Source organism: Prunus persica, chromosome G1 (assembly GCF_000346465.2).
Source record: "Prunus persica cultivar Lovell chromosome G1, Prunus_persica_NCBIv2, whole genome shotgun sequence".
Lineage (NCBI taxonomy): Eukaryota > Viridiplantae > Streptophyta > Magnoliopsida > Rosales > Rosaceae > Prunus > Prunus persica.
In genome coordinates this window covers 36,237,720-36,260,094 of record NC_034009.1, presented here as the reverse complement: position 1 = coordinate 36,260,094, position 22,375 = coordinate 36,237,720, and the positions used below count along the sequence as shown (strand labels likewise).

The following is a 22,375-nucleotide window of genomic DNA, read 5'->3' as shown; positions in this document are numbered from 1 at the left end:
TTTCTATCGTGCAGAACCATCTGTCATGGAATCTTCCATCAAATTTATGGGTTTTTTACTTTTATCCCAGTTAAGATGCAATGCAACTGGCAAAAACAGTGTTGGGCAGATGTAGGTTAAGACAGTGTACCCGCCTCTTACACGCAAGTTGGAAAGAGAAAAACCAAACATCAGCCTTTGTAGAATTGCTATATAACATCATGCAAAAATATTTTTCTAATCGAGGAGACAAACTAGTAATAACAATAGCATCATCCACGTGTATAAATCAAGGAGGAGACAAACACAAGGCCCAGCTATATATTTTAGTTGTTGTAGACGACCAACAGGCAAATGGACTTGTCTGATTTCCACAACAGCAACGTAAGACGTCAGATTGATAAATAAACAATCCCAAAGAAAATTTTCTGTGGGCAACATATAATTTATACTTTTCTGCATATTTTATATTATTGGCGCAGAGAAACCATGAAACCATGAAAGTGTACGAAAACAATATAAGAGCTTCTGAGGTTGTGAAAAATGTGACCTAACTGATCAATCTTCATGTCTTGGTCAATTGAGATTAAGTGAAACAGCTGTTCTAGATCTGCCAGGTGGAGAGAAAGGGAAAGGGGCAGGCCATGTGTGTTTTGGATGCTATTGTCACAATTGAGAAAAATTGAAAACGACCCAGTAAACTAGGTTCAAAAGGCACGCACAGATGATCATCCAATCCCAACCGATGAAAAGCTTTGAGTCGAATAATGCCACCACAACAACGCAATGCCAAACAGCTTTGGTGTTTGGTGGGGACCACTAAGAATCATTATTTACACCTCTCTGGTTAAGCTAATTGTAATTTTATCCACTGATTAATCTTTCCACATAACAACATGATTAAGCAATCGCTTTATTTTCTTAATGATCAATGATTAGTAGGCTTTTATTATTAAAAAAAAAAGGTTAAAGAAAAGTGTGTATTAAAAAAGTATGGACAAAAGAAGAAGGAATCTAATCTAATTCTAAATGAAACGAATTTAAAATTTTGCTGTTCTCGTATGTCAGCTTCCAGCGAGTTTATCACGACTGACAATGCTGTAAATGTCACTGGAGATGGCCGCTGTGCTTGAGGAGACTGCTAAAAAGATCATCACCCATGACACTAGTTTGTCCTTCTTTGTTGCAATTCCATGAGTGTCCCTGCATAACAGGACAGAGGAAGAAGGCATGGCTTTTAGGTCAAAGCAGAGAAGGTTTCTTCTCAGTCAATCAAAACATCAAGTGCTAAATGCAACCTTTTATTTTGAGCTTGTCCTTCTGTTCAAGTGTGTGAGCTTAGAAAAATATTAAGCTTCGACGTGCAACTCTATCAATGTTGTTATAACAAGTTCATTATAGTCAATGTTGCTTACCTAAGCGCAACGGCAGCGGGAAATATGAAACCAACAGAGATGGCAGCTGTAGCACCTGTGAACTGAAAGGCATCCCAAATGCTAGGCACAAAATTGGCTCCAAGAAAAATAAAACCCATGAGAGCTGCAGTTACTGTGTAGAATCTTCGATTGTCAAATGCAATAGGAATGGCAAAGGGGAAGAGAAGACCATCTAAATTGAGGCGAAGGGAGAAAAATACAATGGGGAAAACAAGCATCAGGTGGACGCCATAGCTAACCCTAACAATATCATCAAGAAATGAGCTATATGGAACTCCAAGATCAGCATCGAAATTTGCCAGCACATCATCCAGCGTGTGATCCCCAAAGAGAAGGAAACTAAAGAAGCTGGTTGCAATGTAAACAGTTGAGCAAAATGTAAGGGAGGTCCGCACTATTGACTTCATCTGGGTAGGGTCTATCAGTTCATTCTCTATTGGGTGAACTGCAAGTGCATTAGAAAAGTAGTCAGCTAATAGAATACACATCCTTGTATTAAGCAATCAAATGCCATTTAAGATTACAATATGCACCATGGTTGTAGAAATTAGAACCGAAGTGTATCCACTGAGTCACTTGATAAGCTTGAACTGTAGTCGCTAACTAAGTAGTTTGCCGTGAGATAGATCAGTGCCTACGATTATGGTGGTCGTTTGTATCTTACGGCAAAATATAAAGTAACATGACCATTGTTAACCACTCCCTTAGTATTCATTACCAAATTTAATGGACTAAAATCATCTTCAAATTACCGCACCACAAAGCATTATTTCCTAAACAATAATTCTATTATAAAAACAACAGAAATCTAGCAGGCTTATTTGCATATGGAGTACTTACTGTTGTGGTGGCAGATATAGGCAGTGACTAGAATGGGAATGGTAGTGAAAAGCTTCCAAAATGATGCCTGGTCAACGAGTTTGGGCATCAAACGTGGAAATGCAACGCTTCCATCCATCAACTTAAAGATCGCTACTCCTGCTGTCATTGCCACGAAAACAACAGCCAAAGCAACGGACAATGCTGATGTGTATCTCAATGAATCTAGCACAAAAAGATAATATATGTACAGAAATCAGTCAATGAATCAATAATTATGCCAGTCAACAGCTGAAACTCTATTTACATGGTATTTGATCGGATATCATCTCTTAGGAACATATGAACACTTTTTCCTAATTGTACATAATAACGCTTGCCTCCATTCATTCGTAAATAACTCGAGGAAGTTCAGAGTCTTCAAAAGTTGTTCAAGCAAAACAACTAACGCAAGTTCATTGCCAGAACTGTAGCTGCTTATATGACAATATAAGCAGGACCAGAAAATGGCTAGCAATTTACTAACTTGGGCTACATTATACAATGCAACTAGTTTTTTTGCGACTTCAATTTGTCAAAATATGTAATTATTAACAAGAAAAAAAAACAATGAGGGAGAGAAGTAGAGAATGTACCCACGCGCTTGAAAGAAATAAGAGGAGCCAAAACAAGGAGCGTGGTGAGAAGAAGCAGCGAGAACCGTGCGGTCCACCAACGTTGACCAAACCATTCCTCCATTACACCCGAATGGCGTACTCCTTCCGACCAAGTCCCTGACAGCACATCCCCTGCAACACCAAAATTCCAAAATTAGCCCCTTCCCAAAACATAAGCTGGGGCACAAACGACGTCGCTTAGCAGCCAAACTCGGAAAGTCTGAACCTCGTTGACCAAAAACCCTATCCCAAAAAAATAAATAAACTCCAGAAATTAAAAATAAAAAGTTTTGTTGGGCAGAAACTATACCGATGATGATCATGTAGACGACGAGCATGCCCAAGTTGTTGACGACGACGCAGAGCTGGAGGAGGGTCCGTCCGGGCCCACCGAAAGCGTCGCCGACCAGACCCGAATACGAGGCTGTCTTGGAAGCTCGCGTGAACCGCATGATCATGTCGATGGACGACTCGGTCAACATAGCCCCCAAAACGATCATAATTAGGCCCGGAATCAGGCCCAACTGCTTAACCGCCGCCGGCAGAGCCATGATCCCGGCTCCAACGATTGTCGTCGACATGTTGAAGACGGCTCCGGAAAACGACGCGCCGTTGAAACCGACCTCGGCGGAGTCATGGTCGTCGTGCTTTTGGGGCAGGAGCGGAGTCTTGGAGCTGCGCCGGTACTTCCGGTCCGATGAGACAATCGTCATTTTGGTAGATTATGGGGGTTGTTGGGTTGGCCGTTGAGGGAGTTTTTTTGGGGTCTGAAGCCGTTGAGGGGGTTTGGGGAAGGGATTTTTATCTGATTTGTTGGCCGCACAAGAACCGACCTGGAAACGAATAGCACGTTGACACGTTTGCAGATTTTATTACAGCTTGGAATTGGAAGGCCGTTATGTGAAAACAAACGACAAAAGCAGAGCTTGGGAAACTCCTTACGATTTGGCAAAGCATTAGGGATGGCCCAATAAATAGGAGAGACTATAAAAGATAATTAGCCTTTTAATGGATTTCATTCCAATTGGGTGTTTCAAATTTTATTCAACGCGTTTCTTTGAGAGGGAGTGACCAATTTAACGTATTGCAGAGTTTTTTGACCAAGCATAGACCAAAACGAACAAAGTCTCTCTAGAATTTCATTCAAACGATATGTTAACAGTAACTGCTAATGGTAAGGCCGAAGTTCAAATGGGCTTCCAGTTTACGTTGACTTAGGGTTTTTTTATCCCAGAAACTGATAAAATAAAATAACATAAATTCAGACAATATTTACTCATATGGGTCAATGATTCATAGTTTGCAAAATACAAAGCACAAGCTACAGAGATAGGTTACAACATATGCAAAGCACAAGCTTTGTTCATGAGTTGATAAAATACTTGCTTGTACAGCATTTTAATGTAGTTTCGAAGTTAGTTAGAACTTACAAGCATTGCCAAAGCCAGTTAAATGGCAGAGCACTACATCAGCGCTTTCGCTTTCTCTTGTTGGGATTTTTACTTTTATCAGTTTTGAGGTCTGGATCTGATTGCGAAGATGGCAGCTTGGCCCCTACAGCACCACTCCACAAAGCCCTCTCTACATCTGATGGCGTGAAGGTCTCCCCTTCGGCAGTCAGTTCCTGCATACATTCCACCAGCAGATAGTTAAAAGTGGCAGCAAAATCCATGGAAAAGTAAATAATGTGACATTAGTTTAGATAATATTATTGTTCACACCATGCCAAACTAAAATTATCACAACTTACAGATTTGGCACACTTAATATGATAATTTAATTTAGTATGGAAAAATGGACATGCTACACTCAAATCACCATAAAAAAAGGGCTGGAATTACAATGATAGCAGCTTTCATGCTCATGAGAATGAAAATCAGCCCTGAGAAAGTTTAACTGGGCAGGGAGCATGCGTGCCCTCTCATAGTCATCAAATCGCATGGACAGCATGTGATGGGTGGATGCGAGAGGGAGGTTGCGCTTACAACTGCGCCCACCCTATGATTTTTGTTCCGCACACAGTATTACACTAAATTAATTGGCACTAGATTTGTATAATGTGCACGTGTTATATGCTTGCATTGCAGTCATCTAGTATTTTTCCGAGTTACACCAATGCTGAAGAAATTGACTGACCTTCGCTTTCTCCTGTAACTTATTTACGAATAACAGGTACTGCTTGAGTGTATAGTCTTTGGAGTTGCCAAGAGCTGCAACCATAGCCTGTTACCAAACAAACACAAATTAAATTTTAAAATCAACTAGAAAGACAATACTCAAATGAGAAGCAATAAACCCAAAATCTGCACTCAAAAGCCTAAGTTAATTCACCTCGTCGGACATGAAGGGCGCCACGTCAGGAGCGTAAGCTGCCAGAACGGCAGAGGCGGTGGCGGGACCCAGCCCTTTGAGCACCGTGAGCTCAGAGATAGCCTTTGAGATATCAGGAAGAGCCTGAAACGCCTTTTGGGAGGCCGATTTCACCACGGCCTCGTCCAAAGCCGATACGAAATCCAACAGCCTCGGCCTCAAATCCACAATTTTACATACAAGTTTAGCCCACTCCTCAGTCTAGCAGCAAAATTGATATATAGACGCACAAAAATGTTGAAGGAGAGAGAGAGAGAGAGAGAGAGAGAGAGAGGTACCGCCATTTGCCACGTGTGAGCTTCCAGCGCATGAGGTCAGAGAGCTCGGAGGTGGTGATGAAGGGGCTAGGGTTTCGTTGGTGGAGGAGAGAAGGGAGCGCGTTGCGGTAAAAGTCGTCGAGAGAAACCAAATTGGGTTTGTTGAGTGATTGGATGCGAGACGAGTAAGAAGATAGGGCCTCTCTCCAGAGACTCGGAGCAGAGCACTCAAATTCCATTTTTGCTGTTGCTCGCTGTACCGCGTCTTTGCCTTTTTGGTTTGGTTCGTTTCTTTCGCCTTTTGCAAATCAGATCCCGCTAATGCCGCTACGCCCGCCTTTTAATTTTAATTTTCTGCTTCTCAGTCGAGTTTCTACCTTAATGGATTTGCCAACAGGCCTGTTGGGCCCTTTTTGCATTGGGCTCAAAAACTCATTTTGCATAGCATGACGACGTGGCATTAGTAAATTTTAAGAATAATACAAAATTTTAAAAAATTATATTGGATAGAATATGATTTCCTCTTTTAATACACAAGAGATATTTGAGTGGGGGGAATAGCCTTGTCATATGTCATAATAAGCGTTCTTAACCAATCGAGCTATAAAGTCTTATCATAATAAAATATGATTATGTAGGTTCAAAACATGTTTTTAGTTATATGGATGAAAAAGTTTTCTAGCCATGGTGAAGCTCACTCATCTTCAGTCAAACTTGTATGTTGTGGCGTGGGATTTTACATTAGGCAAATTAATAACAAGAAGCCGTTAATTTGGACATATTTCTTAACACATGCGATGCAAGTGGCAAATCCAAACTACACTCTGATGCCGCCAGTTGGTTTTATATCATGTCTTACTCATTTTGACTGATTAATTCATAAAAAATAAATTATTGTTGCATTATTATTGACGGCGTACGGACGAGTGTGCCCGCCGAATTCTTCAGCGGTGGAGTACACTTTTGTCTTGGACCTTGGTCGTCCGACTACTCCTCTTATTATATTGGTATATAATTTATATGGGTATATTAGTGATTTCCTCGTTGAATTTGTATTTAGCTTTAAATTGACCTCCTATCTTATTTTTTCAGAAAATTAAGGATATAAATTTTTTTTTTCTCCAATTTTCCCTCTACCATCTAAATTCTCAACATTTCATCCAATCAACTTTTCTAACTTTAAGACTCGTTTGAGACTATTTATATATTAAACACTACAATCAGAAAGTTCGTGCGTGACGAGTTTCAGAATTATAATATATTAATCTCTCTCTTTTCTTTTTCTTTTTCTTTTCTATTTTTAGCTAAAAATTATAATAATATTAGTCACTTGATCCGATTTCCACACTTCTTCTTTTCCCAAATATCCTTTTCTTAAAGTTCCATAAAACATGTAATGCCTGTCACGCTCCCACCAATCAGATTACAATATTATTCATTTTAGATCAAATGCCATGCCAGCTTAATTATTCTTGACTAATATACTGTACAAATCGGATTCACGTGATTTAATATAATAATACGTTCGTATCCTAAATATTATATTTATTTTTTTCGAGTCCCCCGACCTTCTTTTTGTTTGACAACTGTTCGACGTGAGAGCCTTGACTCTAAGTTCTAAACCCAAGACGGAAATTTTGGTCAAAATTATTCACAGTTCAACCACTAATTTATTCATCTAATTTCTTCCCTAATCTCATTGGCCATGTATAATAGAAAAAGGGTTTCTGATACTGTGTGGATGCTTGTAAATTGAAGAGCAGGCCCAAAAAAAAAAAATATATACATTGAAATGTCATTGAGTTTCAATTTCCCATAGGACCGTTCTATAAAAAAAGAGTATACGCCGAGAGAAATACTACCATACACAAGAGATCAAATGAACCCGTAATTGTTAAAATAATTTACGTATTATTGTATGATACAATTTTCCCTTGTAATTATTTCTACTTTCAAGTTACAACTCCCAATAATACACAATAAAAAGATTATAAAACAAAAGGAAATCAAATTACTTGTATTTTTTTAAGTGTATTCAATTACTATTTTAAAAGAGTTCAATGGATTTATAAAGTTTATAGAGTTCAATATATTTGAATTGATTTCTATCAACTTTGCATAGAGTTTGATTGAATTCCTAGATTGATTTTAATGGTGTTTGTTATAGTTTTATCATAGATTTTAAAGAGTTGATTAAAGTTCTAAAATGTTATTTTCTTTATTTTTTCCCTTTTTTTGGCACTTGAGCTAGTGCTTCTCTTGCCATCAACAATATCTTTATGGTTTCAGGATAATGTTTCTCTAATTATTCATTGTCCATTTTCTTTTCTTCTTTTCCTTTCTCGGTTTCTTCATTTCATAGTTAAGCGTCTACTTCTTCCATCTCTATTAATGACAAAAAAAATCTGAATTGCACATATAACATTGTAAACAACTAATAAAGAAGGAAAAGGCATAACAAAAAAAATGACAAAAATAAAGGATGCCTGTATATCGATAAAGAAGGCTATAACATAATATAATGTACAAAAACAAATAAAAATTAACACCAACCAAAATAAAAAATAAAAAATAAAAGAAGGAAAAGTAGAAAAAATAACGGGGTTGCTATTTTACATTGATATATGATGTACAATAACAACAACTATTCAAAGAGGAGATTGGAGCTTTTATTTGTAACAGCAACAACTACCATTGGGAAAAAGAGAAACACACGTTGAAAGACTATCGATATTGAGAATATATGATATATGATATACAACAACAACTATTGGGAAGAATATTGATGAGAGATCATACATATATAAAAGCGTAGTAGAAAAAGAGAAGAGATTTTTTTATCTCTAAACAGTCATAATTGAATACACATATATTTCAATGTATTTTTTTAAAGTCAATTGAAAATTGAAATTGAACATTCAAATTTATATAAACTTTTTTAAAATCTTAATTGAATACACCTGAATTTTTAAACTATTTTAAAATTTTAATTGAGTACACCCCTCAATAATACGTGATTATAAAATTAAAAAAAAAACATAAAAACTTAGAATAATAGTGAAGCACCAGTCAACCTGGGGTTCAATACGCACAGCTTAAGCAAGAACACTCCCGTGGCACAAGTTAGAAATCCAACCAAACGCATCGTATTGCACAGCTGTGACAAACTTGTCGTTGTGACTCGTGGAGCCCCATAAAAAGTGAACATGCCCTGCCAACACACATATCGTGGCACCGTTGCAACAGCCTATAACCGTTCAAAAAAGGCAAAGAGCCAGCGAAGAGCCAGAGACTCGAGAGAAGAGAGAGAGTGTGTGTGTGTGTGTGTGTGTGTGTGTGTGAGAGAGAGACGCATCAAGAAAAAAGCCGATACAGACAGACAGGGAGTGAGAAACAGAGAGACGCGTCGTCGTTTTGTCCTTTTGTCGTCTCTGAGAGCTTCGATCGAGTTCGCATTTGCGGAGGAGAAATGGCGGATCAGTACTTGCTTGGATGGATCTTGGCCTCTGTGCTGGGCCTCGTGGCGCTGTACAGAACGCTGGTGAAGAGGAACGACGATCGTCGCAGCGCTCTGGTGGAGAAGAGAAGCGAGTGCGTGAAGAGCGTCATGGTCTCGAATGGAGAATGCAGATCTACTGACGGCGATGTCGACGTTATAATCGTCGGAGCAGGCGTCGCAGGCGCCGCTCTGGCTCACACTCTCGGCAAGGTGAGAGAATATGCTTCGTTTGAGCCTCTGAGTTTCATTTTCTCGGCAAACAAACACATTTGTTTTCATTTCTTGTTGATTTGAATCAGAATGGTATTCTGATTTCTGTGTGCGACGAGGCACACGCGCTTGAATTCTTTTGAAAAGGTTAAAAAGAAAAAGCAGACGCTCTTGAAAACTGTTAGTGATTTGATTTAATATAAAATTAAGGTTAATTACAAACACAGCGACACACAAGCGCGGGCACCATATACACCTACACATTATACAGAATTACTCTAATAACCTTCTGAATTAAGCTTTAACAAGTAAACAAACCTGCTTAAATGTCATCTAGGTAGCTTACACCTTTATGTCTTAATCTGACATCATCTCTGATAATCATGCTAGAATATGAATAAAGATAGTGGTTTCAATTTGCTGTTATGGTCTCTAATATTTTTCTAGTTTTCGAAGAGGTTGTTGCATCACTCGCATAGTTACTGTCAAAACTTTATATATGAACTTATTGCCTGTAGATGCTGGTAGGATCTTTGGTAAAATTGTAAGTGGTTGCCTAGTTAAAATACATATGATCAATGACTATGTGTTCAATTTTAATTGATAATACTAAGACCTTTTGATTGGATCAAGTGTGCTGTTAAAGTCTAGTTCGTACAGGTAGAGGTACAAATCTAAAGGAATATCTCTTTCTGCAATCTTTTATATTTGTTGTTTAGATTGTTGTTTCAAACATTACGTTTGAATAACTACTATATGCCCTGTATTGTCTACCAGCTAGGACTGGGGATTGTAAAGGACAGAATGCTTTGCTGTCAAAAGTATATTCCTTATATATGAAGAGTCTAATACGACATACTATTTCCACCAAAAAGAAAAGAATGTAGACTATGTAATTTATCTGTTACCAACTACCACTAAGTCCTGTAATTACAAGGGCCTGCACTTTTGTGAGGTTTTGTCTTACTGACCAGATTCAAGCTTACAACGCTGGTCATGGATTGAAATTAAGCTTTGATGTACTTTGCAGCCTAATTTTTCAAGCTCATATTCGTGCCTGACTTTAAATTTTTAATTTTTTTACATTGTATCCATACTGTAAAAGATTGTCGTAACAGGGCCTTTTTTTTTTCAATAACAAAAAACAAACATCAAAGCTGAAGACGCCCTAAGGGAGATGGCAATTGCTTAGTTTTCTTTTATCTGGTTTGATTCTACTGCAAATTATTTCTTTTGGAAATTGATGAACCTACTTTGGACTGTAGGATGGACGTCGAGTTCATGTGATTGAACGAGACTTGCAAGAGCCAGACCGAATTGTTGGTGAACTACTACAACCTGGAGGCTACCTCAAATTAATTGAGCTGGGACTAGAAGGTAGTCTCATTCAAACTTTTTAACCATGGAGATGTATATGTTTATGCAGCAAGTTTCTGTTTCATAGTGAATTAGTTGGAATTGATTAACTGAATTACAGCAGAAATCATTAGTTAATGGACTTTGAATTATATCTGACTGCAGATTGTGTGGAGGAAATTGATGCTCAGCGGGTGTTTGGCTATGCCCTTTTCAAGGACGGGAAAAATACTAAACTCTCTTACCCCTTGGAGAAATTTCACTCAGATGTGTCTGGAAGGAGCTTCCACAATGGCCGTTTCATACAGAGGATGCGGGAGAAGGCTGCAACTCTTCCCAAGTATGCATTTTCTCCCTTGGTTGATACATATCAAATGTTGGTTTCCTTTATACTCTTTGTTTCTGCCTGTTGACTCAGTGGCGAGTTTCACGTGCTATTGTTTAATATATTTCATTTCTTTGGAGACTTTCTATTCACTTGTAGTTATGCTTTCCCTTTTCTTTTATTTTCTTTAGTGTGCAATTGGAGCAAGGAACAGTTACTTCTCTGCTTGAAGAAAAGGGAACAATTAAAGGTGTGCAATACAAGGATAAGACTGGCCAAGAGATGACAGCATATGCACCTCTTACTATTGTTTGTGATGGCTGTTTCTCCAACTTGCGTCGCTCTCTTTGTGATCCTAAGGTGAGGTTTGGATATATAGCATTATATTTTTCTGCAAAGTAACTAAAAACATATGTGACATTCAACTTTCTTTGTTAATGCCTAGAGCTGTCATCAACTTCTTTTTCTTAATTTTGTTTTCTGCAGGTGGATGTGCCTTCTTGTTTTGTTGGGTTAATCCTGGAGAATTGCGATCTTCCGCATGCAAATCACGGACATGTTATATTAGCAGACCCTTCTCCTATTTTGTTCTATCAAATCAGTAGTACAGAGGTTCGTTGTCTGGTTGATGTACCTGGACAAAAAGTTCCGTCCATTTCAAATGGTGAAATGGCAAAGTATTTGAAGGCTGTGGTGGCTCCTCAGGTACCGTACATATATATGCTTTTTATGACTTTATTGAACTTTTTTTTCTTCTCTGCATTTCTATTTACCCATTAAATCCAGGATTTGGTTTCATGTTTTCTCTGCACTTCAATTGCAGATTCCCCCTCAACTTTATGATGCCTTCATAGCTGCAGTTGATAAGGGTACCATAAGGACAATGCCCAACAGAAGCATGCCAGCCGCTCCCTATCCTACTCCTGGAGCACTATTGATGGGAGATGCATTCAACATGCGCCACCCTCTAACAGGGGGAGGAATGACCGTGGCATTGTCTGATATCGTTGTGCTGCAGAATCTTCTCAGGCCTTTGACCAACCTAAATGATGCATCCACACTGTCGAAATATCTTGAATCGTTTTACACTCTGCGCAAGGTAAGTTATATTAATATGTTGGTGTTTTAAAACACGAAGTTCTGCGCTATCTAAATTCTAACTCCGGAGTCTATATAATCCTTCAATTTTTAGCCAGTGGCATCCACTATAAATACATTGGCAGGGGCCCTTTACAAGGTCTTTTCTTCTTCACCTGATCAAGCGAGGAAGGAAATGCGTCAGGCTTGCTTCGATTACCTAAGTCTCGGAGGTGTATTCTCTAATGGACCAGTATCTCTACTCTCGGGACTCAACCCTCGCCCATTGAGTTTGGTTCTCCATTTCTTCGCTGTTGCAGTATACGGTGTTGGTCGACTGTTGCTGCCATTTCCATCGCCTAAACGCGCCTGGATTGGAGCCAGATTAATTTCCGTGAGTATAAATTGGTTGTATTTTCCCTTCTTCACACTAGTGAGATGCTTATATGATTTCTGACCAGACAAGTTTCTCTGCTGCAGAGTGCCTCAGGAATCATATTCCCCATAATTAAGGCCGAAGGAGTTAGACAAATGTTTTTTCCTGCGACTGTTCCAGCATATTACAGAGCACCTGTCTCTAGCGAGAAGCAAATGAAAAAGACTGAAGATAGCATAAATTGAAGGTTTTGAGAAAACCGTGCTGCCGGCAGAGGCTCCGATTCCTTGTGCGAAGTTGAAGGGGAGGATGGTGAATGCAAAAAACAGAGATTTGTTGTAGTAACCGCAGATTTTGTTTTCTAGGACTCTTTCTTTCTATGTGTTTATTCCTTTAATTTTTTTTTTTTCAAGTACATAATTGAAAGAAAAAGACTTCTAATGTCCTCCATAGTTTATTTATTTGTTTATTTTATTTAAGGATCAAATTCAAACCCGTAGAAAAAAGATTAAAAAACACAGAACATCCACATGGTAAACAAAGATTCTACCGAATTATTTTTCAGTTAATCACACTCAAATAAAAGAACTCAATTAATAATATATATCACATAATTTTTGGAAAATTGTTAAAACAATATATTACAAAGCCTATGCATGCATAGTCGCATGTTCTCCAAAATTCAAATACATAGCCCGCTTTTACTTTATGTGGGTATAAAAAAAAATCACCAATTATTCCCATTTGATATACAACATCAAGAACGAACTTTCAAATTCTTTATCAAGAGGCTAAGATTTATCTACTCAAAAATATGTTATTGCTGTTACTAATAATGCAAAGAAAAGGTGGAAGTGCCCTGTTGAATACTGCACAACCCTGCGCCCTTCAACGTCTCAAAAATCTCAGGCTGTATCAGCCGGTTCACAGATTCGTGTTTCCCCTCTCTTTCTTTATGGCCTCGTAGGACGTCATTACCTCTTTAAACTTTGCTTCAGCAGCCTCTGCAACAAAAGACAAGCAGTGAACTTCAATGCAAAGCAATGGCATCAGCTAACAAAAAATCAGTAATGGCCAAGAATTTTCCACCTTTATTATCTTGGTTTTGATCTGGGTGAAATTGCTTTGCCTTAGTCCTAAACGCTGTCTGCAAGAATAAAACAAGGTTAAGAGCACAAAAGAAATGACTCAGTTACTCTATGAAACTCTTTAATTGATTAGACTCTAGTAACTGCTGCTGGAACTTCAATACACAGCGCATATCAGAACTACTAGTTTTTGTTGTGGTTTGAACCTATGATCTCTTTTGTTATATTTGACACGAAGTTATAGCAGGTCCACATAATCTCCGCCACAAAAAAAAAAATGTCACGAGGTACAGGTACAGCCAACATCCAATTAGAGTCATAAAATTAATAGGGGAAAATACAGAGGACGAAATCTATTAGCTCTTAACACTGTTAACAGTAAGTCAAAACACAGGGAATACCTTAATCTCAGCATCCGTGTAAGGTGCCTTTCTAAACCTGTTCAAAAAAGAAGAGAAGTGAAAATGTCAAGTTTATGTTATTGATGAGATTGGGGAATCATGCAAATACATGTCTGACAGATCTGATCTTCTGAACATGGGACGAAAGTGCAAAGTGAATCCAGCATTACGAAGCATAAGCATTACATCTAAAAATGATATAAACTCAACTTGGTACATCAGCCAGACATTGACTATCAACAGTACACAGAAAGGAGATCTATGCATGATACCAACTTTACCTGTCAAGGCCTAATACTGAGTAATGATGCGATAATAAATAGCTTGCATTTTCCCTAGGAGTCTTCCTGTAATTATTCCTCCGGTCTTTGAAGGATGTATCAGTTTTCCAATACCAATCTTCTCGCTGGAAATGTTGATGGTATGCACCTTGACCATTTTCCCTCCAGCTCTCATAGCTGCTTTTATATTTGTTCCTCTCTCTATTGAACACACTTTGCATACGCCTAATACGTTCCTACAGATGACAACATGATTAAAAAAGACAACAACCCTTTGAGTTAACTCAGGGATGCTTTCTATGTTACAATCGTGATTTTTTTTATTTTAAAAAAAACCCTTTGAGTCATCTCAGGGATGCTTTCTTTGTTTTAAAGAGAGAGAGACTTGACATTTTAAGGCAAGCACTAAGAACTACTCTAACATTGGAGGTGAAAATATTAATTCTGCGCTCAGCAGGTTTTCGGGATGCAATGTGATGACTTGTGCATGCCTTTTGCATTTAGAAATATACAATGAAATAAGTTTGAGTAAAGGCAAAACAGCAATTGGCCAAAAAACAGCACTCTGAGAGTTTTACAACAATGGCAATAATGGCGGAAGATTTCAGTCTTACAAATAAATAAATAAACATTAACAGAGTTTTACAATCAACGTTTGCTTGATTAACAGATAGTTGCCGAGAAGTAAATCTGAAAACCAATATAGAAATTAGAATGAAAACTCACCACTCTCTCCAGTTCTTCCTCATACTCCTCTTGCATGCGACGATTATATTTTTTCCATGCTTCCTCCTGAAAGGATGTCCGGAATGAACTACCGCTTCCTCCTTTCCACGATGATTGTGATCTGAACAACTTTTTCCATGCAATGAAAAACATGATCAGCTCCAGTAAGAACTACAAACTAACCCACATATTAACTTTTATTTAAGAAGAAGAAAAGAAAAGAACAGGATTACTTTCTAATTAAGCACTTTTAACTACATTAACCATGGTCTCTTAAATGTCATCTCAAGCATAGAACTTTCGGTTCACAAATAACAAAAGGCTTCGAATTTACAAAATCGCAGACAAACCCATTATCTATACGAAATCTACCTGAGTATAGACCCAATCAACAGTCCTACGAAGCTGAGAAACCTGCCAAATTCCCACACAATTCTCAATTCTCAATTCCTATTGGCCTCACACTCGTACAAGAAGGAAGATGAAGATAATTGAACTTACCGCGAGAGTGGTGGCGGTGGCGCCAATTAGACCAAACACCAGAATTCCCCAAATCTTCATGTCTTCCTCTCTCTCCTGGTAGGGTCTGTTTGGCGGCGTCCGCGGGCCATTCTTATTCCTATTCCGATTACCATCGTCGTCGCTCATTTTCCCGCAAAGTCTCAGGCTTTAGCTATCGAATTCAACAATTGTTACTGTAAATGTTCGCGAAACCCAACAACCATGGCTAGGGTTTTTCCTGTTCAAAAGAAAAAAAAAAAATTGGACTTCTATGAATGGTATTTCCTCACAGAGTCGCTTACACCGCCTTGGAATACGACTCTCTGTCAAATTCTCAATGGAAATGGAGTTGGAGACACATCTGAGCAGAGAAACCGATCTCCAATCTTGGCGAAGTGGGCTTGTGTGATTTGTGGGCGGTGGGCTCATGGGCCCAATCGGCCCAAACCAACTAGATTTTGGAACCAAAAGAGAAAAAACGAGCCATCGTCTTCAACTCCCAACTCATAGCACAGAGACTCTCTGAGTCAGCAGCAGGCAAATCCGATCCAATGTGGGTTCTTTAACGCCTCTTTTTCTGGTAATTTCGTTAACAGATGTGTTTGGCAAATGCAATTTTAATTAATTAGTTAGTGATTAATTAATTAATTATGGCAGAGATACACATAAAACAGCAAAGTCCGAAAAGCCATGTCTCGGAGGCCAGTGAATGTGAATTTGAACCCGTCTCGGCGATTTGGGGACAATGGAGGCTCTTTACTCTCAGGCTCTGCCTATTCTAAGTCGAGGTCTTCTCCGATCTTATCAGTCGCACTTATCGCCGTGGTAATTAATTTACTCTCAATTTCCTTTCCTTTTATTTTATTTTAATTTGTGGGCTGAAGAAATAATGTTGGGTTCATTTGAATAATGGTAATGATGAATTTTCAGGGAGCATTGCTTCTTCTTGCCTATTCATACAACGGCGGCAGAGGTTGGTAGCCTTTTGCTTTTATTTTGATTTTACATATCGATTTGTTCTGCTTAATGCGTAACGAATTCGACTTCATTTCATAATATTTTTATTTTTTGGTCTGATAGATATTGTTCATGTTATGTATTTGTGACTGCATGTAGGTGGAGGTGGTGGCATTGTTAAAGGGGTTGTTAGCAGGGTTGAAGGTATATTTTGTATATGCTCTGTATATTTCTTAAATTATATCTTTGTACCGGACCATGGCACAAAACATTTTTTTGTGTGTGAGTAAGTTACAACAAATGGTCTTTTGCATTAAAGACAATATGTCTCTTCTTGTGTGAAAATGTTCAAAACCGTCGCAACACTAGCAGTTATGTTTTAATTTGTGAAATTTAATCCCAGTTTCTAGCTTTGGAAAATGGTATGAGTTGACAAGCAGGTGGTGATTTAGTTCATGTATTCGTAATTTTGCTACATTTTTGCTGGTCTATGAACTTGTTTTTAAGTCGCCGCATATGAAGATTTTAGCTGCAGGTCACTCATGCACAGCGGAGGTCCAACGAGCAATTCCTGTTTTGAAGAAAGCATATGGTGACAGCATGCATAAGGTTTTGCACGTTGGCCCTGATACTTGTGCAGTGGTTTCTACATTGCTGAGTGAGGAAGAAACTGAAGCATGGGGTGTGGAACCTTATGATGTAGAGGATGCTGGTAGAAGCTGTAAAGCTCTTGTGCGCAAAGACGTAGTTCGTGTTGTTGATATCAAGTATCCGCTTCCATACAGGCCAAAGTCGTTTTCTATTGTACTTGTTTCGGATGCGTTGGATTATTTGTCGGATAAATACCTCAACAAGACCCTCCCGGATCTAGCAAGGGTATCAGTTGATGGTCTTGTGGTCTTTACTGGTAAGATCTTATGTCTACTTGTTAAATACATTTATGTATTTTGCATTTCGTTGTACATTTATAGGCTGCCCTATCCTTGAGGTTCTTCTACCTGATTATGGTCACATCATTTGCAATTCTGTGCCCCTCATTGATGGCCAACCTCTACTGAACTATTGATGTTCAAATCCGTATAAGCCTGATTTCATATGTTTCTGGAGTTGTCATCTTACAGCAAAGGTCCTTGGTTTGGATTTGGAGATCTGTAACCTGTCTTCTTTTGTAACAACTTGTGAGCAGGTCGAATCTAGGAAGGTGACAAAAGTATTTTCTTTTCATTTTGATAAAATGTGCCTGTTTGGGTGCCATATAGTCCACCTGGTTTTGCCTCTTACTATTTTGAAGATGTATTTCTGGTTCTGCGAGAAAATTTTGTCTTCTTTCATATCAGGAACAGAGTATTTTATTTGTGCCAAGTAGCAATACAAAATCCACATCTTAGTGGGAGAAATTTACGAATCTGTCGGCCTAATGAGATGTTTGATATCTGCCATATAGGCTATCCTCGTAAGCAGAGAGCTAAAGCTGCTGAGGTCTCCAAATTTGGGAAGGCGGTAAGTAACTGCTGCACTTAGGATACTCTAGTTTCCTTTATGTTTGCTTGTTCAATTATTCTTCGAACCTTGAACATGTCAAAAGGATAAAACATTTTATGTTCATTGTCCATGTCTTTATACCCTTCTGCCTTCTAATGTTTCCTTTTATTTCGTCGTTCTACCTTGTCTTTGATTTTTCAAATTGTTATTGGGGGGTTTACATAATTGTTTTCATTCACTGCATAACTGACATATTGAAGTGTTTTCTTTCCGAAGGCTAAATTGAGGAGCACCTCCTGGTGGTCTAAGTATTTTGGTCAGATTAGTTTAGATGAGAACGAAGATGCCGCCAAGAAGTTTAAACTGGCCGCAACAAAGATGTCATATGTCTCAAACTGCCAAGTTTTTCACCTCAAGTCATTCAATTGACATCTTGACATATATCTTGAAGCTGCTTGGTACAGTAACATAAATTTTTTAGGAATTTTTACCCCGATCCGTTGAACCTTATTTTTTTTCATGTATTTATTCTTTCATTGAAATTGTTTTGGGAAAGTGAAGCCTGAATTAGTGCTCAGATGTGTCGGCTAAATTAGTTTTCCTTGAGCCAATTCTTTGATGTAATTTGAGATGGAGGTTTGCAGGCTCTTATTTCCTCCCCAGTTTTTTCAATATGAATTGAATTTAGGATTTCATCTATTCTCAATTGTCAAACAGAAGAAAGCAACACACCATATTATTGTTTTTAGATTTTTATATTCATGATTCACTTTTGTAATATAGGTAATAGTGATGTTAGTCAAAGAATTTATTAGCTTAATATTAATCCATTTCTTAGCTTAGAACTAAGTAAAGGGTGGCCAAACATCTCAAGTTATTATTTGCATTATTTATTTATTTTATCCAAGTTTAAACTTTTGATTGATAGGGTAGGGCAATATGGGCTTGTAACTAAAGTGGTTAAGAGCAATTATCGATGTACTCCAGATTCTTTGCTTGAATCACCCCTAATAATACTTTCAAAGAGAAAATATCATGTCATTTGTTGGCTGTGTGTAACAATTATTTCTCCTTTGAGAAATGGGGTGGGGTGGGGGGGATCCCATCCACTAAATCAAGTCCATTATGTTGTACCAAAAAAACAAAACAAAAGCACATGAACAACATCATAGTTGTGTTGTTGTGGACGGTACTGAAAGAAAAAAAGGTTCATCTTCTTCCAAGCTGTTCTGGTAATGGAGTTCAAGGATAAGGTAGCAGATTTAGTGGGAGACATAAAGCCTGCATGATGCAAAAAGCTCCATCCCATTAAAAAAAACCTAGGCTTAGCTTAGGTGTCGCATGGACAATTTCCATCCTATTTTTGCTTTGCTTGGGTTGGCCCTTTCAAATGTGTTATTGCATTTAAAGAGGTTCTTGTTCCCCTTTGGCACATCCGATAAAATTGGAGATAAGATGACATGCTCCAAACTCTTTTCTACGAGAAAAGAAAAAAAAAAAAAAGGGGTCCTTGGGCTTTGATGTGAAATGAGTGGATTTTGGACCTATGATTAGGTGTCCAACGTGAGAAAAATTTGTCCTCACTGTTTCTATAATAGGGTATCGTTGGGTTATATTTGAGAGATTGAACCGTTAACATATCCTAAATCTATTTCTAATCAATTTTCATACACTCTCTCGCTACTTGAGCTAACTTAGTGGCCTTTTCAATGGTAGGATATTCTCTATCAAAATGCCTTTTCTTCAAGAAATAAAAGTTTTTATCGAACTCGAACACGTGTCATCTTTTAACTAAATATTTTTATTTTGTGTTATCTTCAATCATGTCAGGATGAATCTAGGAAACTTATTTAAGCTATTCTGAGACTCAATTTATATTGATGATTGATGTTGTACAATGAAGGCTTGAGGTCGTAGGTTGGTTGTTGGATATGTGTGACTTATTTATTGTGCGTGTTGAATATTTGAGATTATATTTGTTTATATCATATCTGATCGGCCAATCAGAACGCGACACTTGAAACAAAGGACCCACAAAGGGAGCGCACAAAGCTCGGCAAAGCATTTTGACTCACGGAATACCATTGGTAGGTGATGAGCTATCAGCAACCCATCCTGCAGATCATGCCAAAAGAATGTGCCTTGCTAGTGATTTCTCACAAGAACACATGGCACCCTATCAGGCAATGCCCACAATCCTACATCGAAATTTCACTCAGGACGCACACCCTCCAAAGTCTATAAAAAGGAGCACAAGTCCCCAAACGAGATAATTGTTACATTCGGCTATTTAGCTATTACCTTGTCCATATCACTATTCACTTTGTCCTTAAAAGCTAACTATAGCCTATGTTGTACGGACACTTCAAACTGCTGGAGTGTCGGACACGCCGACACAACTCCGACGCGCCCTCGAGACTCATTGGATACAGTCAACGGTTGGGACATAGTCAAGACACGGCTCCGACACGATCAAGACACGGCATGGACCAGTTTGAAAATTTTAAAATAAAATCTATGGTCTAAATGTGATTTTTGAAACTTTGGTGGACTGATTTGAATAGTTTTAAAACTAGGGGCTAAAAGTGGAAAAAGGATTTTTTTAAAACCTAAATCTCACTTTTTCTGCTGCCAAAGTTCATTTCCTCCGTCACAGCTCTTCTCCTCCCCTTCTTCTGGTTTTGCACAAGGTAAGTCTCTTTGCAATTTTTTTTTTCTCTGTTTTCAAATGCACTTATTTATGTTCTCTATTTTCTTTTTTTATCTCCTTCCACAGCAGTAGAAGAGTTGGATTTGGTGGTGAGGTGACAATTCTTTCTTCTGTTTTTTTAAAGAGAAACACATCAAATAATAACAATAATAATGAAGACATAGATGCTTGAAGAAGATTGAGAGTTAGATAATTTATGTTTTATTTTGTGGTCTATTAATTATTATGTATGGATGATGAACATGAGTTATTTGTTTTGTTTTATGGAATTATGTGACATTGAAGTATTGAGAATAAATTATTATTTTAATTGCCGTGTCTTAGTTGTATCCGTGTCCTAATTTTTTGAAATCTTCCGTGTCGCCGTGTCCCCGTACCCGTGTCCGTACAACATAGACTATATCATCGAAGAGTTTTCAGCCAGTACTCAAGGACTCATTGTTCATTATTTGCCTTGCAGGTCACTTCTTCTGCTGAAGAACCCGTGAGGCAGAAAAAGACATCATCTCTATATTGGGCCCAAAAATGTTCGACCATTTTTATGCATCAACAATATTTATAATAAAAAAAACAAAACAAAACAAAACTGAATATATCTTGTTACTTAACACGTGATGCCGAAAATTTTATCGATCCGATCTTGTCCCGACTCCTAATTTGAAAACGCCACCTTTCCTCACCTGGACTGGCATCAAACTCTCTTCCTCACGTGAACATACATCACATATTGAAGAGCCGTAAAATAAAACAGCACGCATGGGTCGGCCGGCATGGTTTCTGCATCATTAATTATGGTGAAGAATTAGGGCTTGCCCATGACTGGAAATGTTTGACTTGAGAGGACCAAGTGTGCATGTACATATTGCCTGGTGCAACATCATGTCATCTCCTAAATAAATGGAATCGAAGGAACCTCCGGGTGTTAATCTGCGTTTGATATGTTGATGCGACAACAAGACAGTGTTATTAAAAGCTACAACGTTTGAGTATTGGAGTCTCCAAAGTGGGCTTGGAATAACATAATAATTTTGGCAATTTTTACAGTCTCGTAGCTTCTTCTCTAAGTAAATTTTCCCATTTGGGTATTATTGAGAGTACCTCATGTCATGTGGCCTCGCAACAAGAAAAGCCTGCAAAATAATTTAAGATGGTCAGGTCAAAAAGCATGGTATTATTTTCTTGCTTTGTTGCAGAAGCATAACTACAATATGGTACAAAACTCTGCAACAAAGGACAAAAGTAACAACATAGAAATGCTATCTCATTGGACTTCGTATTAAACTTTTTGACTTCGAACTCCCCATATATATACGGCTCAATTGTCTTTTTTTATTTCAGTCACATCCAAGAGCTTACCTATTAGCTGGCCTTCACTTCTTTTCTTCTTCAATCTACCTTTACACACAAACACAAACGTTTATATAGTACATGGCATCACAATACATACAAAACTGACTACTTTCCAACCAAACACATGTCGTATATACTTCCAAGAGCCCGGCTAATCAATTATGTGTTACCCACGGTACAAGTATAGGTGACCTCCAGTTTCCAGTCAATCCATGACCTCACTCTCTTAAAGTGATCATCATTCAATTTTTCTTGTAGTAGTAGCTCCAAATCTTTCAATGTTACTGAAGAAAACATTGTCCGTATACGTACTTTTGTTACCGGTCTTTTCGTGTATATACGTACTAATTGGTAGACCTAACTAACTGCATGGAAGTCTAGCTGTAAATATCTAACAAAGAAATTAAGAGAAGAGATGAAAAAAATAATGTATATGTGCATGAGGACATTATATGGCGTAACGTGAGATGGGAGCCATGTTGCGGGTTGGCGGACGCAAACTTCCTACAACATGTTTAC

The 22,375-nt window shown here is 38.1% G+C and overlaps 5 protein-coding genes across 11 annotated transcripts; 2 read left to right on the top strand and 3 right to left on the bottom strand.

The window, feature by feature from the left end:
• LOC18789836 (sodium-coupled neutral amino acid transporter 5) lies at positions 831-3,695 on the bottom strand. Its single transcript, XM_007227430.2, has 5 exons — positions 3,201-3,695; positions 2,870-3,022; positions 2,256-2,459; positions 1,395-1,860; positions 831-1,182 (listed from the first exon to the last, which is right to left on the bottom strand). Exons 1-5 carry the CDS (start codon positions 3,601-3,603, stop codon positions 1,044-1,046), a joined length of 1,365 nt encoding a protein of 454 aa, XP_007227492.1. The 5' UTR covers positions 3,604-3,695; the 3' UTR covers positions 831-1,043.
• On the bottom strand, positions 2,947-5,865 carry LOC18788837. 3 transcript variants are annotated; one of them, XM_020554378.1, is made up of 5 exons: positions 5,539-5,845; positions 5,222-5,417; positions 5,027-5,113; positions 4,321-4,514; positions 2,947-3,022 (listed from the first exon to the last, which is right to left on the bottom strand). In XM_020554378.1, the coding sequence occupies exons 1-4, from the start codon at positions 5,754-5,756 to the stop codon at positions 4,359-4,361; spliced, it is 657 nt and encodes a 218-aa protein (XP_020409967.1). In that variant the 5' UTR covers positions 5,757-5,845; the 3' UTR covers positions 2,947-3,022; positions 4,321-4,358. The 3 variants fall into 3 exon arrangements, with proteins under 3 accessions (XP_020409967.1, XP_020409966.1, XP_007223399.1); XM_020554377.1 differs by lacking the exon at positions 2,947-3,022 and adding an exon at positions 3,635-3,723 and having other exon boundaries at positions 5,539-5,865; XM_007223337.2 differs by lacking the exon at positions 2,947-3,022 and having other exon boundaries at positions 4,137-4,514; positions 5,539-5,844.
• LOC18793889 (squalene monooxygenase) lies at positions 8,468-12,821 on the top strand. Its single transcript, XM_007222272.2, has 8 exons — positions 8,468-9,226; positions 10,492-10,603; positions 10,748-10,922; positions 11,099-11,267; positions 11,394-11,612; positions 11,731-12,006; positions 12,100-12,378; positions 12,465-12,821. The coding sequence occupies exons 1-8, from the start codon at positions 8,987-8,989 to the stop codon at positions 12,603-12,605; spliced, it is 1,611 nt and encodes a 536-aa protein (XP_007222334.1). The 5' UTR covers positions 8,468-8,986; the 3' UTR covers positions 12,606-12,821.
• Positions 12,941-15,709, bottom strand: LOC18793930 (dnaJ homolog subfamily C member 7 homolog). 2 transcript variants are annotated; one of them, XM_007227492.2, is made up of 7 exons: positions 15,358-15,704; positions 15,229-15,270; positions 14,857-14,985; positions 14,131-14,366; positions 13,850-13,886; positions 13,450-13,507; positions 12,941-13,364 (listed from the first exon to the last, which is right to left on the bottom strand). In XM_007227492.2, exons 1-7 carry the CDS (start codon positions 15,502-15,504, stop codon positions 13,285-13,287), a joined length of 729 nt encoding a protein of 242 aa, XP_007227554.1. In that variant the 5' UTR covers positions 15,505-15,704; the 3' UTR covers positions 12,941-13,284. The 2 variants fall into 2 exon arrangements, with proteins under 2 accessions (XP_007227554.1, XP_020424438.1); XM_020568849.1 differs by lacking the exon at positions 15,229-15,270 and having other exon boundaries at positions 15,358-15,709.
• LOC18790515 (uncharacterized protein At3g49720) lies at positions 15,799-18,550 on the top strand. 4 transcript variants are annotated; one of them, XM_020568830.1, is made up of 7 exons: positions 15,799-15,910; positions 16,015-16,182; positions 16,288-16,330; positions 16,474-16,518; positions 16,844-17,221; positions 17,759-17,814; positions 18,073-18,550. In XM_020568830.1, the coding sequence occupies exons 2-7, from the start codon at positions 16,048-16,050 to the stop codon at positions 18,223-18,225; spliced, it is 810 nt and encodes a 269-aa protein (XP_020424419.1). In that variant the 5' UTR covers positions 15,799-15,910; positions 16,015-16,047; the 3' UTR covers positions 18,226-18,550. The 4 variants fall into 4 exon arrangements, with proteins under 4 accessions (XP_020424419.1, XP_020424424.1, XP_020424417.1 ...); XM_020568835.1 differs by having other exon boundaries at positions 15,799-15,937; positions 16,850-17,221; XM_020568828.1 differs by having other exon boundaries at positions 15,799-15,937.

Bases quoted from the DNA above. Each gene is read 5' to 3' on its own strand.
- LOC18789836 (XM_007227430.2), bottom strand. From the start codon at position 3,603: ATGACGATTGTCTCATCGGACCGGAAGTACCGGCGCAGCTCCAAGACT. The intron at 3,023-3,200 runs GTATAGTTTCTG...TTGGTGTTGCAG, and splicing joins CGTCTACATGATCATCATCG to GGGATGTGCTGTCAGGGACT. The intron at 1,183-1,394 runs GTAAGCAACATT...CCTGTTATGCAG, and splicing joins CCCGCTGCCGTTGCGCTTAG to GGACACTCATGGAATTGCAA.
- LOC18788837 (XM_020554377.1), bottom strand. From the start codon at position 5,756: ATGGAATTTGAGTGCTCTGCTCCGAGTCTCTGGAGAGAGGCCCTATCT. The intron at 5,418-5,538 runs GTACCTCTCTCT...TGTGGATTTGAG, and splicing joins CTCACACGTGGCAAATGGCG to GCCGAGGCTGTTGGATTTCG. The intron at 5,114-5,221 runs GTGAATTAACTT...GTTTGGTAACAG, and splicing joins CGCCCTTCATGTCCGACGAG to GCTATGGTTGCAGCTCTTGG.
- LOC18793889 (XM_007222272.2), top strand. From the start codon at position 8,987: ATGGCGGATCAGTACTTGCTTGGATGGATCTTGGCCTCTGTGCTGGGC. The intron at 9,227-10,491 runs GTGAGAGAATAT...TTTGGACTGTAG, and splicing joins TGGCTCACACTCTCGGCAAG to GATGGACGTCGAGTTCATGT. The intron at 11,268-11,393 runs GTGAGGTTTGGA...TGTTTTCTGCAG, and splicing joins GCTCTCTTTGTGATCCTAAG to GTGGATGTGCCTTCTTGTTT.
- LOC18793930 (XM_007227492.2), bottom strand. From the start codon at position 15,504: ATGAGCGACGACGATGGTAATCGGAATAGGAATAAGAATGGCCCGCGG. The intron at 13,887-14,130 runs GTAAAGTTGGTA...TTTTTTGAACAG, and splicing joins TCAGTATTAGGCCTTGACAG to GTTTAGAAAGGCACCTTACA. The intron at 13,365-13,449 runs GTGGAAAATTCT...CTTTTGTTGCAG, and splicing joins TCAAAACCAAGATAATAAAG to AGGCTGCTGAAGCAAAGTTT.
- LOC18790515 (XM_020568830.1), top strand. From the start codon at position 16,048: ATGTCTCGGAGGCCAGTGAATGTGAATTTGAACCCGTCTCGGCGATTT. The intron at 16,183-16,287 runs GTAATTAATTTA...ATGAATTTTCAG, and splicing joins CAGTCGCACTTATCGCCGTG to GGAGCATTGCTTCTTCTTGC. The intron at 17,222-17,758 runs GTAAGATCTTAT...TCTGCCATATAG, and splicing joins TGGTCTTGTGGTCTTTACTG to GCTATCCTCGTAAGCAGAGA.